General features: G+C 36.6%; 1 protein-coding gene across 1 annotated transcript; it reads right to left on the bottom strand.

Moving 5' to 3' along the window:
• Positions 1-10,113: 10,113 nt before the first annotated feature.
• On the bottom strand, positions 10,114-15,762 carry LOC144705309 (pyruvate kinase 1, cytosolic). Its single transcript, XM_078577914.1, has 16 exons — positions 15,574-15,762; positions 15,321-15,417; positions 15,100-15,197; positions 14,767-14,922; positions 14,199-14,276; positions 13,859-13,990; positions 12,835-12,915; positions 12,629-12,700; positions 12,277-12,366; positions 11,614-11,758; positions 11,455-11,543; positions 11,243-11,338; positions 11,073-11,140; positions 10,890-10,989; positions 10,593-10,652; positions 10,114-10,438 (listed from the first exon to the last, which is right to left on the bottom strand). Exons 1-16 carry the CDS (start codon positions 15,640-15,642, stop codon positions 10,286-10,288), a joined length of 1,584 nt encoding a protein of 527 aa, XP_078434040.1. The 5' UTR covers positions 15,643-15,762; the 3' UTR covers positions 10,114-10,285.
• Positions 15,763-16,340: the final 578 nt, after the last annotated feature.

Here is a 16,340-nt window from a genome sequence, read left to right as displayed (position 1 = left end):
TCTTTTCAAATGGAACTGAATTTACTCAATCAAATATTTTCGCAAAGTAACTTTAATCCAGAACAAGTCAAGAAGAGTACCGAATTTTCTTTGATTTGAAGCATAGGATGCTGATGGTTGCCCCCTAACCTTGGTTTGTGTTTTCCCACTCCCTTGTCCTCTATATTGGCAGAGTTCCTCATTTCCCTAATCCTTCTCTGGCCCCATAATGTTGCTACCAAGATCTTCCAAGGTTTTCATGGCCTTTGATGGTTGAAAAATGACCGAATAGGTGTCCGTCGTTACCCTTTCTTCTTATGACGAGAGATGCCCCAATTAGGTGCGCATATTCTTTATCAGCAGGTGCCCAAAAATCAAAAAGTGAGTAGTTTCTTATTAAAATCTCACCATCTGATCCTCTTTAAAATGATTAAATAGTTGACATTGAATCCACCAATTTCAAATAAGCTCACCATGAGTCCAACTTCTGGCTGGGTTGGCTTGAAGCCCAGCTAGTGATCTATTCTTCTTTTATCAAGATCGTGGCCCTTTGGGCTGTGATCACTTTCTCATTCCATCGGCTTGGCCCAACACAGGACTCAAAGAAATGGGTTAGAAGTTATCCCATATCGGCAATGTGAAAAATAAGGGCAACTATATAAATTCAGACTAATGATATTGATTGAATGAATGAAATGCTTCCCCTCTCACCTGCATCCACACACAATGCTGTTTGTTGTTGGCTCTACTAAGGAGCCTATGGGGGCTTCTATGGCTCACAGTTAGGCTCCTTGGGTGTTGAGGTCTGGTGCCTAGGCAGTGGCACTTGCCGGCTGTGAGCAGGCTTGTGTGCTCTTACACTCACCTGCATGTGGCTGGCTTGAGCACTGATGCCGCAAGTGCTTGGCTTCCTCTAAAAAACTTTTTTTTCACTTATTACTATTATTATTTTATTTACCATCAGCCCTATAATAAAATAAACCACTAATGAGAAGAATTGAACCCAATAAAATTAATAATGTTGAAAAATGATTTGCATGAAAATAATCCGGATTTTTATATATGTAAATAAAATGTGTTGTTTTAACATGGTAGATCAATTGAGGCGTGAACTTTAACCTTGTATTAATACAAAACTCATATCAATGAAATGATGCAAAAAATAGTTTTAACATGTGTAAGTTTTTATGCCTCATTTTTGGTCCATCAATCATGAACCAGCAAAGCACCTTTCCATGTAATTCAATGATCCAAGGGGAAGCTGCATCATCTACATTAACTGGGAATATTTTGAGAGGATATTATGCCACTATCACCTTGGTTTCCAAGCATCATTGGTCATATGCCGGTATGTTAAAAGTGATTCAATGACTCGGTGGTCAGTCCTATTGCACTCGGGTCAAGACAAGACATTGTCTTCCTTCAAATCAATCACTTGGTTGATATAGTGTTATAAATAGGATAGATGAATTGTGTATCCCATCCTATCTCATTGTAGATTATTGGACATGGATCTAGCCAAGAATCCTATTCCACCCCATGACATGCCCGATACACAACATGTGAGCAAATACATATGATGACAAGACATGGGGTATGCATCCTTTCTCTAATTGCATAGTAATTATTTTACTGAATATATATTGGGATCCACATGTCACCATAAAAAATCCTAATATACTGTTTTGGTCTACACATGGGACGCATGTCACATCCCACCCAACTCATTAGATACGGGACAATTATAGACACATACTCATAGGGATTGAGGATGAATATGAAATGATGTTTACGTGCAGATGTAATAGGACCAGATCATCATATGTCCATTCATCCATTAAGACAACCCCTTGATGTCTCGATTTCATCCCTCCACATTTTTCATCTTCACTATTGTCATAAGTCCCATCCAATCATTATTTTGTGATCAACAATGGAACACATGAAGAAATCTGGATGACATTAATTATTATATTTTACAGAAGTATAAATATTTAGTATTTACCCAACTATACTGCCCAGATCCCACTCTTAGACACTTCTTCTCTCATAACCATAAAATAAAAGTTATCAATGTCATTATAGGATTCCGAGTGATATAACGAAAATTCTACTAAGGGTCAAACCCATGCATCCCAGGTATTCAAAAGAGAAAATTTTAGTTAAGAAGTATTTTAATGATTTATTAAGTGTTTCATTTTTTTGAAATTTTAGATATTTTATAAGAATGAAATAAGTTAAATAAGAAGAAAACTGGAACAAACTACTATAAACTGATTCAAATACTACTAGAAAGTAATTGCATTAATGTTTTTAAAATTTATCTGAAATCATTTTTTTGTTTCTCTAGAATAAAATGCACATCAAAACTTGATAAATATTTTCATTCAGTCCGAATCGGTCCTAGAATGAAAATAAATCTTGTATGGACAGTTGTGCAATCTCTTAGTAATTTGCAAACACTATTCCAAAATCCACAAGCAGAATCTAATAATCACAAATAACATGATATTTTTAAAACTAATTTTATAGACCCTATGTATTTAATCACAGAAACGATCATGAATATTGAAAGGCTTGACACATTTTTCTGAATGAAGTTCTGATTTTTCAAAAAAAATATTTTCAATAGAACTTTATAACATTAATTTTAAAAAGATTAAATTTTTTTTCAAATTAATCTTTTTAAAATTCATTAAACATTTTTTTATTTTTTGAAAATATTTTGAAGATTTTATTATACATTTTCAGTAATCTTCTACTTTTTCCAAATATTTTGATATTACTAGGAGTTTTATGACAGTAAATTCCTAAAAAATATTGTACGAGACATAAAGTTTATGTTTATATTTATCTAAATATATAAAGGTTTGCATTGTACTTTTAGAATCATGTTCTGTGTTTCCTATGTTTTGGTATTTTAATGAAATTTCTCGCGTTAAAATCATAACTATAATATTTAATAAGTCAAAAGATATAGTTTTCACTTAGTTATTTAATATTTTATGGAGCTTTTTTTTACTCGTTCCAATTTGGCTGAAATTTTATGTCATGCTAGCAATTGGCCACATGGATCAGGGAGGAGAGATATATCAGACAATTGAAAACTATTCAACTTCAAATCGCACTCCAACACTAGAGAATGAGTTTTGAGCTAAACATCTTAAGGATAGTTCTGTCTTTTACTCATCAATCCATCCATGGTCTTTTATTAACAAATGGATTCCCCCGTGTTTGTATTGTGTTTCTAATTACAAGTAGTATAGTTTTTTCTCCCTATAAATCATGTTTGAGTCCGTTCTCATGTTCCATCATGAAATGATTTAAGAAGCATTGATCTTATCAGGAAACATGAAGAAAATCTCTGCCAAACCTACCAGGCAAATGACATGGAGGTTAGTCTGATCATCATATTTTTGAGACACAAAAATTCATCATTTTTTCCTAGGATATCATCATAGCTAGCCCAGGTTTTCACTATCATGCACACCACTACTAACTCCCTTTATTGGTGGTGTGTATCCCGCTCCATCTTTCTTGCCCCCGATGGTAGTAAAATCTGCATCATTTGCCCCACTCTATCAATTGCAAATGCATATTAACAGCAATCTATGCCACAATTTTTGACGGTCAAACTCCTCCACTCAATTCATTCATGTCACCACCATCAACTATCTCCTAGTTTTGTCGAGACACTAGTTTACATACTTATATAGAATTAATTACTATTTTCTACTACTAAATTTTGATTGGATTTCTGAAAATATTTCTATATTTGAATAAATTATATTAATTTAGAAAAGTAATAGAATTATTTTGAATAAAGTTTCACTATTTTATTTTAATAAATTAAATTTTATTGCTTCAAAAATATGCAAAATCCAAAAAAATAAATCTTAAACTGAAAATTCCCATATTTGCTTCCTGCATATCAAACCCATGCTATATGGTTGTAAGTAAAATTAAAAATATTTTCGTATAGATTTGAAGCCTTGAATGGCATAGATTAATCCCAATTGTGGTCCAATAACATCATATGGTGCTCTAAATCAGCTGTAACTTGCACTTAATAAGGTGTAATTGTCAGCACTTGAAGCATTAGAATGCCCCATACTTTGTCTATATATAAGGGAGGAATGTGGAAAAAAAGAGTGGAAAAATAGCTAATGAGTAAGGGAAATAGTTCTAGCCTCATGGTCAATAAAATTAAGTTTTATTGGGTGCTTCTTCTCAAACTTATTGATCCGAGGTGATGCAATTCAATAGATAATATGTGACCCTAAAACGAATCACACCTCTACTGAATTCAATAAAATAAATTTTATATATATCACTTTCTTGTGATATTTAAAACATAAATATTATACTTATGTCATGACTAAGTGAATTATGATGAAATTATAATATAGTGATGACGCCTATTTAAAAATATATTCTAAATATTCATATCCAAAATATAATCGATTAGTACATTAAAATATCCAGATAAAATTATATCCAGTCTCACTCTAGTGATGATTATAGCAGATTAAGTAGCTATCAATGTGGATACACTAACACCAGATTATGGGTGCTCTCTGGAATAAGAGTTCACTGAATTCATTAATATGAATACCTAGAGTCAATAAGCGGTCCTTAGATCTGAGCCACCAAAGGAAACAAGTGGATAGAACATTTTGTTTTGAATATTACCTATGAGCGTATAACCACACCATTCAAATTAGTCTTACGTATGATGCAACACAAAATCGACAAAGGTGATTGCATGATCCAGATGAAATAGTATGTCCTTAGAAAAACATAACATTGACTCAAGGAATAAGATGTGGTTAGATCATTAACCATAGTAGTCAAAATATTGGAGAGGATGTTCTCCAATTATCAACTTTACACATCAACACTCACCCCAATTTTATTTTAAACAGGTCACATCTATTTATGTGTTCCTTTATTAGATACCTTCTAGCTATGATGCGTATTCCATATTGAATCTTAATTTTGGACGTCTTATTTTTACTCATTTTATCCAATATTTTATAGAAATAAAAAAAATTTATGGTCAGGAATAAAAATAAATAGTACAGCATTAGAATTTGTTGATAAGTTAGTTGAAAGAAGAATGATCTTTCATATTGTGTGATATGATGATCTCCAACATTTTGGAAATATCTCGAGTTTTTTAAGATTTAAAGATATATTATTTCACCTTGCAATACTTCTGGCTCCGACAATAATATCTTATTGATCTCAATTTTGGAGCAAGATAACGACAAAACGAACTTAAAAATGTAGATTTATTTGTATGGCTATTAATCATCCATTACATATATTAAAATCCATGAAATAATTTTCCTTTATTTTCATTACATCGAAAGGATATTTAAATACTGATGCTTTTAATATTTTATAGCTAAATGAAGTATTATAATATTTAGAATTTTTTCCTTTTCTTTTCATTTTTTATTGTTATTCTTTTCTTGTTTGTGTTTTGACTCATTGAGATCTGTGACACACTATGGACCCATAAATACAAGGAAATTATGAATTGGTGCATGAAGAATAAGATTATTACCCCTCATTTTTCTTGCTTAGTTTCAGTTGGGGTGAATTTTTGTCATATTCACAATTCTTTTCTTTTCATTCATTATGTTTAGTGGGAGAATTATTTTTAAAATGATGGATACTAATAACCTCATATTGATAAATTCATTTTATCCTTGATCCAAACAGAGTGAATAAAGAAAAACAATTTTAGTGCATCCTGAGATCTTCGAAGTGATGTCAACACCCATTTTAGACAAGGATAACTAGTGGACGGAGTTTGGGGGATTAAAATTCATAAGGTGTAAAATGTATGGGTATGAACAAAAGTAGTTTAGGAACATATCCACTCATGTGATAAATTTCCAATCTCTTTTGAGTGCTAAATTACTTCATTAAGTGGAGTCTTGAGTAGGAGACGAGTTGGTCCTTCTTCAAGTCCTAAGCAGAACATCCTTTTCTATTGGTTGGACTAAAAAATATTTTCAAAACCTATCCTTTTCAATCTTATCCTAGCTTATGTAGCACCATCATCATGTGCTTTTATTCCCTATAAGAACCCATCTCTAAACCTTTCCCCAACTACGGACGATATATTTTTCTACCAAGTCTGTCTATCTTCCACTGTGTGATATCCTTGATACATCTTTTCCTTGGTATCCCTTTATATTTTTTCATTCCTCATCTTCTCAACCTCCTTTTTCTCTCCAATTTTTTCTCGCTCATTACATTCTCACTAGAAATAGATATTTGATGATAATTTATAAGTTACATGCCTTCACTTTTGAGTAAAGATTTCATGGGTAATTCATCTCCATTTTTGTTGCACCACTTTGGAAAAAAAATAATAAAAATATTAAAATATAAAATAAGAGAATAAATAATATATTAATGAGGTTTTGCTCTCAAAGGATATTGCTTCTTCACAAACTGTATATCAAGTGCCTTTGTCCCATACTGTGCAGATGTGTTTCCATCCACTCTTGTGAAATCTGTCTTGGGAATTTTTCCTCATTCAATTTGTATTATACTGCCCCCCCTTTCGTTTAAAATCTTGAGAGTAAGCTATCTAAGTAATAGTCCTATCTAGGTATGCCAGCAATCATTTTTCTCACCTTTCTTTCAAGCCAACCATCCTTATCTTCTCCCTTTATTTATAACTATCACCTTTAACCATATCAAAACATCACTTAATTGTCAGCCACTTGGCATTTTAATGCTCACCATGAGGAGAAAAGTATTTAATCTCCATGTACTTTAGAAGAAAAATGGAGGAGGTATCTTGAACCAAGTACCAACCTATTGAGACTGTGTACATTTATCTGAGAGATATAAGGGCCACTAATTCATTCATAATTTTGAGGTCACTCTCATCCATCGTATCAAACCTGGATAAAAGATTCTCTTTCTCTTCTTCATTATCTATTTTTAATCTAGGAGGGAGTTGATTTACCTGTCTTTCACAAATTGGTATTAAATATTTCCAGCGCTTATCTCTCTATCTCTTCTTTTTCACAGATGATTCAAATTCTAAAGAAAAATAAATAAGCATTCTTAAGGGACTAGAAATTATTTAATTGGGGGTATCTGATAACATCATATTAAGTCAATAGAAATATGTTTTTCTATTTCTATTCTGCCACTTATTTTAGGTTTGTACTTGCATTCATCATTTAAGATGAAATGAGACAATGATAATTTTAGGTTTCTTTTTTTCTATTTCCTATATTATATTTTTGAGACTCACCCCACTTGACTGCTTGGAGTTGTATTTCAAACACAAGACTTGGGTGGATAAAACGGAAAATTTTGGATGCCAACTGGAGGAAAAGATAATATCAAGCCACAACCTAGAGCAGAACAGGAAACCCAAGCCATGGTCTAGGTCATAAAATGAGGCTCAATACACAAGTTTTAAGTGATGGATATTATGTGGCCATCAAGCCAATCACACTACCATATTTATGTAAGTTCATTGAATAAAATATTTCCGTTCATTATTATTCCGTGTGATGTTTATAATGAAGTCCATTAATACGTGCAATGACTTAGTGAATTATGATGAGTTCATAATACAGTGGTCACTAGTCTTTAAACAAGTATTCTAAATATTCATATTCAACGGATAGTCGAGACGGACATAGAATTATCCAGATAGAATAGCACTAGCTGATCCTACTTATACGATAAATATAGCTGATCTTGTAGCTATTAGTGTGACAACACTAAGGACAAATCATAGGTGCTCTTTGGAGAAAGAGTTCACTGAATTGATCCGTATGAATCCCTGAATAGTATTATACCTAAACGTCAATCAGGTTGATTCAAGTCACGGTTGTAGAAGTGATCCACTAACCCGAGACACCAAGGATATCTCGTGAGTGGACGACTATGTTTTAACTATGACTTATGAGCCTCTAATCAAGGGGTTCAAATAAGTTATTGATTGGATGTAGTAAGAAGCTTACGGAGATGACTGAGTGGTCAAGATGGGATCATCCGCCCTCGATATAAGAGGAGATTGACTCGAGGAAGACGATGCAGAAAAATCCCTGGTCAAGGTAGTGAGGATATTGGAGAAGGCGTTCTCCAATGATCCCCGTTACGCATCAGTACTAATCGAATGACGGATTAGGGTTTGACGATAAACCATACTCTAAGTTGTTCGAGAGTCTCGCGCGGATGATGGATTATATATATACGGTAACCGATGACGGTAAAAATTCCATGAGAGAGTTCGAGACTACTCGGTATCTTCTAGAGCACGAGGTGTAGCTTGGCACCCCATGGGCTGGAAACTTAACCTATCGATTGGGTTAAATTGATCCTTATTTAATTAATCTATATGTTGATATAGTTAATTAATAAGATTGGTCAATAAATGTTATTGGACCATTAAAGTTATTAACTAGAATGATGAATGGACCTAGAGGGTTACACGCACAAGGTCATAAGGGCATTGGTGGATATAATTTTACTTTGGAGGGTTTTTGAGAAAAAACCTTGAGTGAAATATAAAGAGGAAAAGGGGTCTCATTTTAAGCATCAATGCAAGCCTGATTTGAGAGCCCCCTCCCTTTCTTCACTCTCTACATCAACCAAGGAGAGAGTCTACATGAAGAATTGAAGAGGAAGAGGTGGAGATCCAAGCGCCGAGTGATCACGTCGATACTTCTAGAGGACGGACGCGTGAATGGCTTCGGAACAATCTCCAAGTGAGCATGTCAAGGGTGGAATAAGTTCCCCAAAATGTAATTTCAACATTTTGTTTAAAGATAGATTGTGAATTGATCGACTACACTTCCACATCCATTGAAACATGATTTCCATGGACGCACCACGGCACCGAACCCAACATTAAGAATTGGATCAAATTAATGCAAGAATTCTGGAACTATCCCATAACTTGATTTTGACAAGTAAATTTTGAAATATGGTAAGTAATGCGGATCAACGCTCTAAGCAAAGTAATTATGCCCTCAAAACATCAATAACTAAATCCCAAAGCTTGAAGATTTCAGGCACTCCTATTTAAACTCTTCTCCCTCACTTTGTATCACATCTTGCATTTATGCTTCAAAATTTTTGTCGTTAGCCTATTCCATCATATTAATTAGATCCATGCTTTTTATATAACATTGTGTAAGAGATATTTCAATTTTTATCAAGATTGTTGGAGAAAAAGGCACCATTTGCCCCTTGGGGGAAGTGACAACAACGTTTTTGTGATCTCCAATATAATTGATTTCAATTTTCTTACCTTCCCAAGGTGTAAACATTTCAGTGGATAGAGTACAAGACAAGCCTTCCAATGTATCAAACCATAATAAACAATAATAGAAATTACAGAATTTTTTTCCACTACCCGTCACTGTCTACTTCTGCATGCTGGGAGTGCACCAACACCTGCCTAATAAACAATAATGGGTTTTTGAAGTAGGTCTAACAGATCACTTAATGCCCTATTTATTTTCCTGAGCATTGAAAGAAGCATGTTGAGACGTTACAGCTGCATTAAAAGAGGCCTGTTTGAGATGTTAAACATGCATTAAATGAGCGGGAAAGACAGAATTAATAGATCTTTTATCTTTCCACTCCTTGACCATGTTAAGCAATAAAATTTTAATCTTTTACCTTCTTTCTCATCCAATATTACCAAAAACTCTAGATCACTGTGATTCCCTCAAACCATGCTCCCGTACTTCAAGATAGGCGCTTGACTTCTACCTTACAGTATTCTTACAACTTAATTGCTGATAAATGCTTGCCAGTTGAATAACCCACAACAAAAGGAAAGAATGAGAGATTTGATAGGTGGATAATACCATTAAATCCAGCCGTTTAATTCTCAACCATTACAAGCAAGATTGAATTTCAGGCACCTCTTTATTGTTTTGGTATTCAAGGCCACAAAAGACCTGGATCAACATCATCCATCTGTGCCGCTTTATTATTACAACTAAATTGTTGTGCCTGTAACATATTTTCACCGCTTGTCACATTATTGAACCAGTAATAGCGCTGCCAAATCTTCAAAACCATGTCAAGCTATGTTAGTGTTCATACGCCACTAAACAAATTTCTAACTCAAGCTTGCCAAAAAAAACCAGGATCACCAAGATTCTTTTAAACATCCCTCGTTCAGAATGGGGATAAAACATGAATCGTATCACAATCGCATCTTTATTATTACAGATTAATTACGGAGAAAGGGTTGGCGGATGCGAACCCATTTCACTACATGATGACGCACACATTGAATCTGCTAGTCTTCCAGCTCAATTATCTTCACGACGGATGAGTCTCCAACTTTTTGGCAGATAACCACGCGATCATGCGACTTGATGACTCCTGACGCCTTACCGTGGTCCAGCGCAACTCTCAGCACCGACTCATTCGTGGCGTTGGTGGACTCCGCCTGCAATTTTTTTATGACAACATTAGCAAGAAGTTGTTAAAAAAATAATCAGTTATATTTTATATTTAAGATTATTAAACGATTTTTCCATTAGCTCATTCCCTTTTTATTATTTTTTAAAAAAGGCTACCATCAGAAAGAACGAATATCTTACCGGATGACGAGGGTCGGCCAGCATGGGGAATAGTCCTCTGACGATGAGTGACTGCCTAGCCTGCATATTTCATAAATTAAAATTAGTAAAAATAAATTTTAAAATATTTTAAATTAAAAGCATCGCCCAGTATGTGGGTGAATATTAGAAGTGCATATTTCATAAACCAAAGGAATAAAAAAGTTTGCAAATAATAAAATTTAGGAGAAATCATTTTTCTTCCTGGAAAATAAGATAAACCAATTATAAAAGTCAATGAAGCAGGAGGAAATCAGAGGTTCAAAAGTATAGGCTTGCCTCAAATGCACCCGTAAAACTCCAGCGCAGTTGGTTCGTTTTCAAGCGAGGAATGACAACTGATAAAACGGGCATTGTCGGCCTGTATTTGGCAATTAATCTGTACCAGACAAGCGATTTTTCTAGCTTTAAGATTTTTGGTCAGGAAGAATGATTTCATCACTCAGTAATCCAGAAAGTTACCTTGCCGCCCGTCCGGATGATGTGAACACAATAATCACAGATGCTTTAACTTTAATTGCAGCACGCACCTGAATTTTTAATGAAAATATTATTTCATCGCACCAAGAAGGCAGAGGATGATTATGAATGAAATGAATAAACGCCAAAAAGGAATGTAATGTAAACTTAACCGCAGATGAGGCAATTGACTCCAGATGAGTCATGGGCTCTCCAACATATTTGACAGTCTTCTTGAAATAGAGGTCCTGATTGTAAACCTTTTCTGCCTAAAATCAAAGAAAATATGATAGAGAACCCAGTTAAATATTTAAACGATGAAAACACTCAACGCTCAGCTCAGTTAAATATATAGCACAGAAAGATTTTTTTGGAAAAAAAGCACCTCAGCACAGATCTTGCCAACTATTGAAATGGTTTCTACGGGATACAACCCTCGGAGAGTCTCCGCACCAAGAAGAATGGCATCACATCCTGGAAAGAGATAAAGGAAAAACATGTCAAAATTACTGGACTAGAACATGAGCTCAAGTTTCAGAGCAACCATCCAGCACTGCATTTGCGACATCTGTGGCTTCAGCTCGAGTTGGCCTCAGGTTATCGGTCATGCTGTCAACAACACGAGTGATGACAGCAGGCTTTCCAGCCATGTTGCACTTGTAAATAGCAGCCTTCTGGAAGAGAAAAACCTGCCACAGAGAAACTTACTGTCAGAGGATGGGTACAAAGGAATAATAAAAAATAGGAGCTTGGCTTGACCCAGATGGGAGTGTCCCGCCCTGCCCTGTCCTAAGGATTCAGACATGGGCAGGACATGGAACTGGAGCTTATGGATTGGACAAGACCTAGTTCCATCTCGTACTCGTCTGACCACGTGAGAGACACTTGTGTTAAGAGAAAGATATGCAGGAGAGGGAACAGAAACGCCCAACACGCAACATGGTCCATGCTGTACCATTCAGGATGCATGCCACATTCCATCCAGAGTACTTGGAAGCTGGACAGGACATGTGGATGCCCCATCATGGATGCACACCCATTGAGATAGGGTGAAAAAAAGACAGAACACAAAACAAGGGTCATGTATAAATATGTGCTGCATCCCATTACATCCATTCCTTGAGTCCCCCTTCCCGGATGCAACGAACCGTTGTCAACTACACTATAACCCGTGGTACATCTATTAAGAGAAAGACATGTTTCGAACCTTCTCAGGTGGGAGATCGACCCCCAGAGTTCCTCGCGAAAGAATGATGCCGTCCGCTTCTCTGAGAATCTCGTCAAAATGAGTCAAGCCCTGCATAATATGCCCCACCAAAAATACAATTTGCCATAAGCAAAACCCACAACGAAAATTTCAACTAGTGATGATTAAACTATGGCAATAAACTGATTTAATTTGGGATAATGTGCAATAAAACCTGATGAGTAATGTAGCTTTAAAATAATTATAAATTAAATCGTAATTGAAATAATATCCCTTCTATAATCCGGGTAGAAAATAAGACAGGTGAGAAAAGGAATGAGCCAAGAAAGGTAAGCGGAGTAGAGAGCATTACCTCAGTGTTTTCAATCTTTGCAAAAATTTGTGTCTGACGAAGATCTCCCAACTTAGAAAGAAAATCACGCGCCTGTGAGAAAAGAAAAGAAAGAAAAGCCAACAGCAATCAAATCCGCTGATCAGAAGTACCAAAATTTCGCATCCCAGTAAATCCTGTCCACATCAAAGATTTATAAGGAAAAGTTAGAACAGTCAGCAGCTCACATGCCGGACATCTTCTGCATGTCGGGTGTATGAGAGTGACAGAAAATCAATGTTGTTCCTGACGCCCCATTTGCTGATAACCTGAAAAATGATATTGAAAGACAAACCATGAGCCACTAAAAAGAGGCCATAGTACCAAAACCATTGAAAAGGGGTCTAACGAATAGTTAAAAATAGATGCTTTGAAATAGCTAGTCAACAAAGCCGATCCATACTTTCTCAAGCAAACTTCAAACATTCATAGGATTAATAGAAAGGACGAGGAAATTTTGGATTGTAAACATGGTGATGCACTTAAGCAATAAGATACTGGACAAAAAGTGGAGACCGTCAGTTAAAAACATTGATTTTCACACGACATACAGTTAAAAACTAACTATTCCATGCTTCCAAACATTGAAAACCAGTATATTAAAAAAATCATGTAAGAACTCTGACAAGGTACTAAACATATCATACAAAAGAAGACCCAAGAAGGAACGGATAGATAAGGGTCAACCAAGGGCTGACCCAGAGTCATCTGCATAAAAAGTCAAAAACGGGTGTCATGTGGAGGGCACATGACGACCTTGCATTAAACGGGCTAAATCAGGCCCATTAGTAGAAGACATAAGCCAGGCCCACTATTGAATAAAGGCGGGAAGAAGAGGTATATGAGAAGAAAAGAGGGGGAATGAAAGGTATCCCCCGACGGCAAGAAGAAATCAAGAAGCGGTTGCACAGGCTGGCTCCCAGAGCTCCGGGTTGCATTCGACCAGGTGTAAGGGAGCGGCGGAGCGCCAAGTCTTGAAGCTTCCTCCGAGGTGGTTCGCTGGCATCGACACACTCCTGTTCCAGATTGACATTGGTTCTCGGCTAAACCGTAGAGGTGCGTTTGTTGTTGATTGATGCATTTTTCTAGCAAACATCGTATCAAACTCATTTGTCGTCATCCAGACAAGAACAGCATGTCGCCCAACCAACATACGAAAGAGATTCTGCATCAAAAAATATGGATCAAGAGTGACAAACGTCCTCCAGTTACCTCTTTGTCGGCATCTGTCAAAGTGGGCAACTCAATGTGAATTTGAGAAATGTGCAGCGTGAACAATGCGCCAGCAAGGGTGGCGCTATTTTTAATCAAACAAACAACGTTTTCTCCTTTCAGCTCTGTTACCTGAAGTCGAGCACAAAGGATAAATTAAGTTTCATGATACATGCAAATAGAATTCAAGACAGTCATTACACCAACTCCCTTTCAAATTTATGAGAAAAACATTATATTTCTAATAAATCTCACGGGTCATCTCCTAAGCTCTAATGAGTGCAATACAGTCCACGGAATATATGCAAAATTCATCATTTATGGTAAACACTATGCATACCTCCAACCATACAGACGTAGTTTCACTGCCAGTGAACAAGTATTGACCAATAAATATGGCATCACCAACATTCACTGCCTGCAGTGAAAAGAAAGTCGATCCAACAAAAATTAATCGACTATCACAACATATTCTTGTCCAAAGAGAATTCGTGAAGCGAAATAAGCATATTCTAAACAGAGTACAAATCTGAGAGTGAGAGGGAAATGATTGTGTGCCGCAAAGACAATTAGCCCTCGGATGCAAGATCTCTAAAGGGGATTCTTTGCGAAGAAACAACAATAGACATATAAAAATAATAAGGGAATGAATATAGAAAGAGTATAATTGTGATCAATGTGGACCCCATAAATCATGAAAAACAGCTATAAAATGGTTTGTTTCTTTATGGTAAATGTTGCCAGAACGCCTCTGTCCTGAATTCCAAAAACTAGACATCGTTAAGAAAGAGCAGCACATATTCTGAAGGGGAAGATAAAGAGTCACACAAGTGCACCACGAGGATCTTATAACATATTTTAGAACTTAGGGAAAAATTAAACGTATACTACTGGAGAGAATTGCATACTTTCGAGAGACCAGTATAATTTATCGGCAGTAGCTCTGATGAGGCTTCGACTTCGTGACTAGGAGTCAAAATGACATGCCCATTCTCCACAAGAGAGATTGCACGCTCACTTTTGTTTACCACCTGCAATTCAGGCCCAACGGTATCCAACATGACCTGAAACATACATAAAGGAGAAAAGAGTTTGCATTTTTTTACACCAGACAACACAAAGAGACCATTACTAAACCACCATCTTCGAGAACAATTTTTCATCGAGCTGTAGTCTGAGGGCATCTAACTCCATTTTGGCACAGGAGAAAGAAAGATATGAAATCTAAGCCAGTCACGTACAGCGCACAACTTCTTGGAACTCTTGACAGCGAGCTTGAGATTTTCCAAGGTCTTCTGGTGGTACTCGACATCCCCCCAGGAGAAGTCAAAGCGGGCCACTGGATAGAAAAAAGAACTGTTGACTCTACGATCGGCCTCCATAAAAGCAGCAGACAGTAAAAAGGAAAGGAAAAAGGAAAAAAAGGAAGCGAAGAAGAGATAAAGCAGGCGGCCGGAAATACCTGACATGCCGGCCTTGAGGCAAGAGGAGATCACCTCAACGCTACTTGATTTGTGTCCAAGCGTCCCGACGATCTTAGTCATGGCAGGGAAGAAACTCTGCGGAGAAATCCCAAAAAAAAAAAAAGAAAATGAAACCGAAAATCGCAACAGAAATTTCGAAAAAGTTGAAACGCGACGACGAACAGCAGAAAACAAGGCTTAAAATGGCCAGATCTTCAAAAAAAAATACTAAAAAAGGAGTCAATCGCGCACCGGCTTGGACGGCTCGAGAATGGAGGACATCCGAATGGGCTCCTCCAGGAGCAGAGGCGCGGCGTGCATCTTGGCGGTGGATTCCTTCCTCGGGCGAGTAGCTGCGGCAGTTCGATGGCGGAGGCGATCGATCGATCGATCGAAGAGGACGGCCGATTGACGAAGTAAATGTAAGAGAATAGGCAGGACACCTGTCCACTGGCGCTTTATAGGTTTTCCCGGTCAACGTAGTGGCGCTCTGGCGCTTTACGACCGTCGGATCGCCGATGAACGCACGAGACGCAACACGGGGAATCTTCCTGATGGGCCGCGGCCAGCGAAATATCTCCGCGGCCGGCCCGTTACCGAGTGCGCTTGGTCAAGACCCGCGGACTCGGCTGAAATGTTTTAAAAGTCCTCCAAAAACCTAATAATTAGACGAAAACGACCTTCCGTTTTAACGGATTTTAATTAAAATCTTTTTTAAAACATTATGCCACCACGACTTTCTGTATTTTAAAAAAAAAATTTGGAAATTGCAGTTATTTCTCTCTTGGGCCTTCGCCGACAAAGCAACGAACGTCCGGACTTGGAATATTACAGAATATTCGACAGGTCAAAAGACTGGCAAACCTAGCGACAGATGTCTCTTTATAGGTGAGCAGTCTCTTCAGCTAAATTTCAAAGAATTGTACAAATCATTCCTGTGTGGATAATTTTTCCTGCAGAAATTAAACTGGGACATAAAGTTGAAAACATTGGACTTTCAAATCCCAAACAAAGCCCCA

This window comes from Wolffia australiana, chromosome 7 (genome assembly GCF_029677425.1).
Source record: "Wolffia australiana isolate 7733 chromosome 7, ASM2967742v1".
NCBI lineage: Eukaryota > Viridiplantae > Streptophyta > Magnoliopsida > Alismatales > Araceae > Wolffia > Wolffia australiana.
Note: the sequence above shows the minus strand (reverse complement) of the source record. Positions and strands in the feature narration are given on the sequence as shown.

Bases quoted from the DNA above. Each gene is read 5' to 3' on its own strand.
- LOC144705309 (XM_078577914.1), bottom strand. From the start codon at position 15,642: ATGCACGCCGCGCCTCTGCTCCTGGAGGAGCCCATTCGGATGTCCTCC. The intron at 13,991-14,198 runs GTATGCATAGTG...GCTCGACTTCAG, and splicing joins CTACGTCTGTATGGTTGGAG to GTAACAGAGCTGAAAGGAGA. The intron at 11,759-12,276 runs GTTCGAAACATG...TCTCTGTGGCAG, and splicing joins TCGATCTCCCACCTGAGAAG to GTTTTTCTCTTCCAGAAGGC.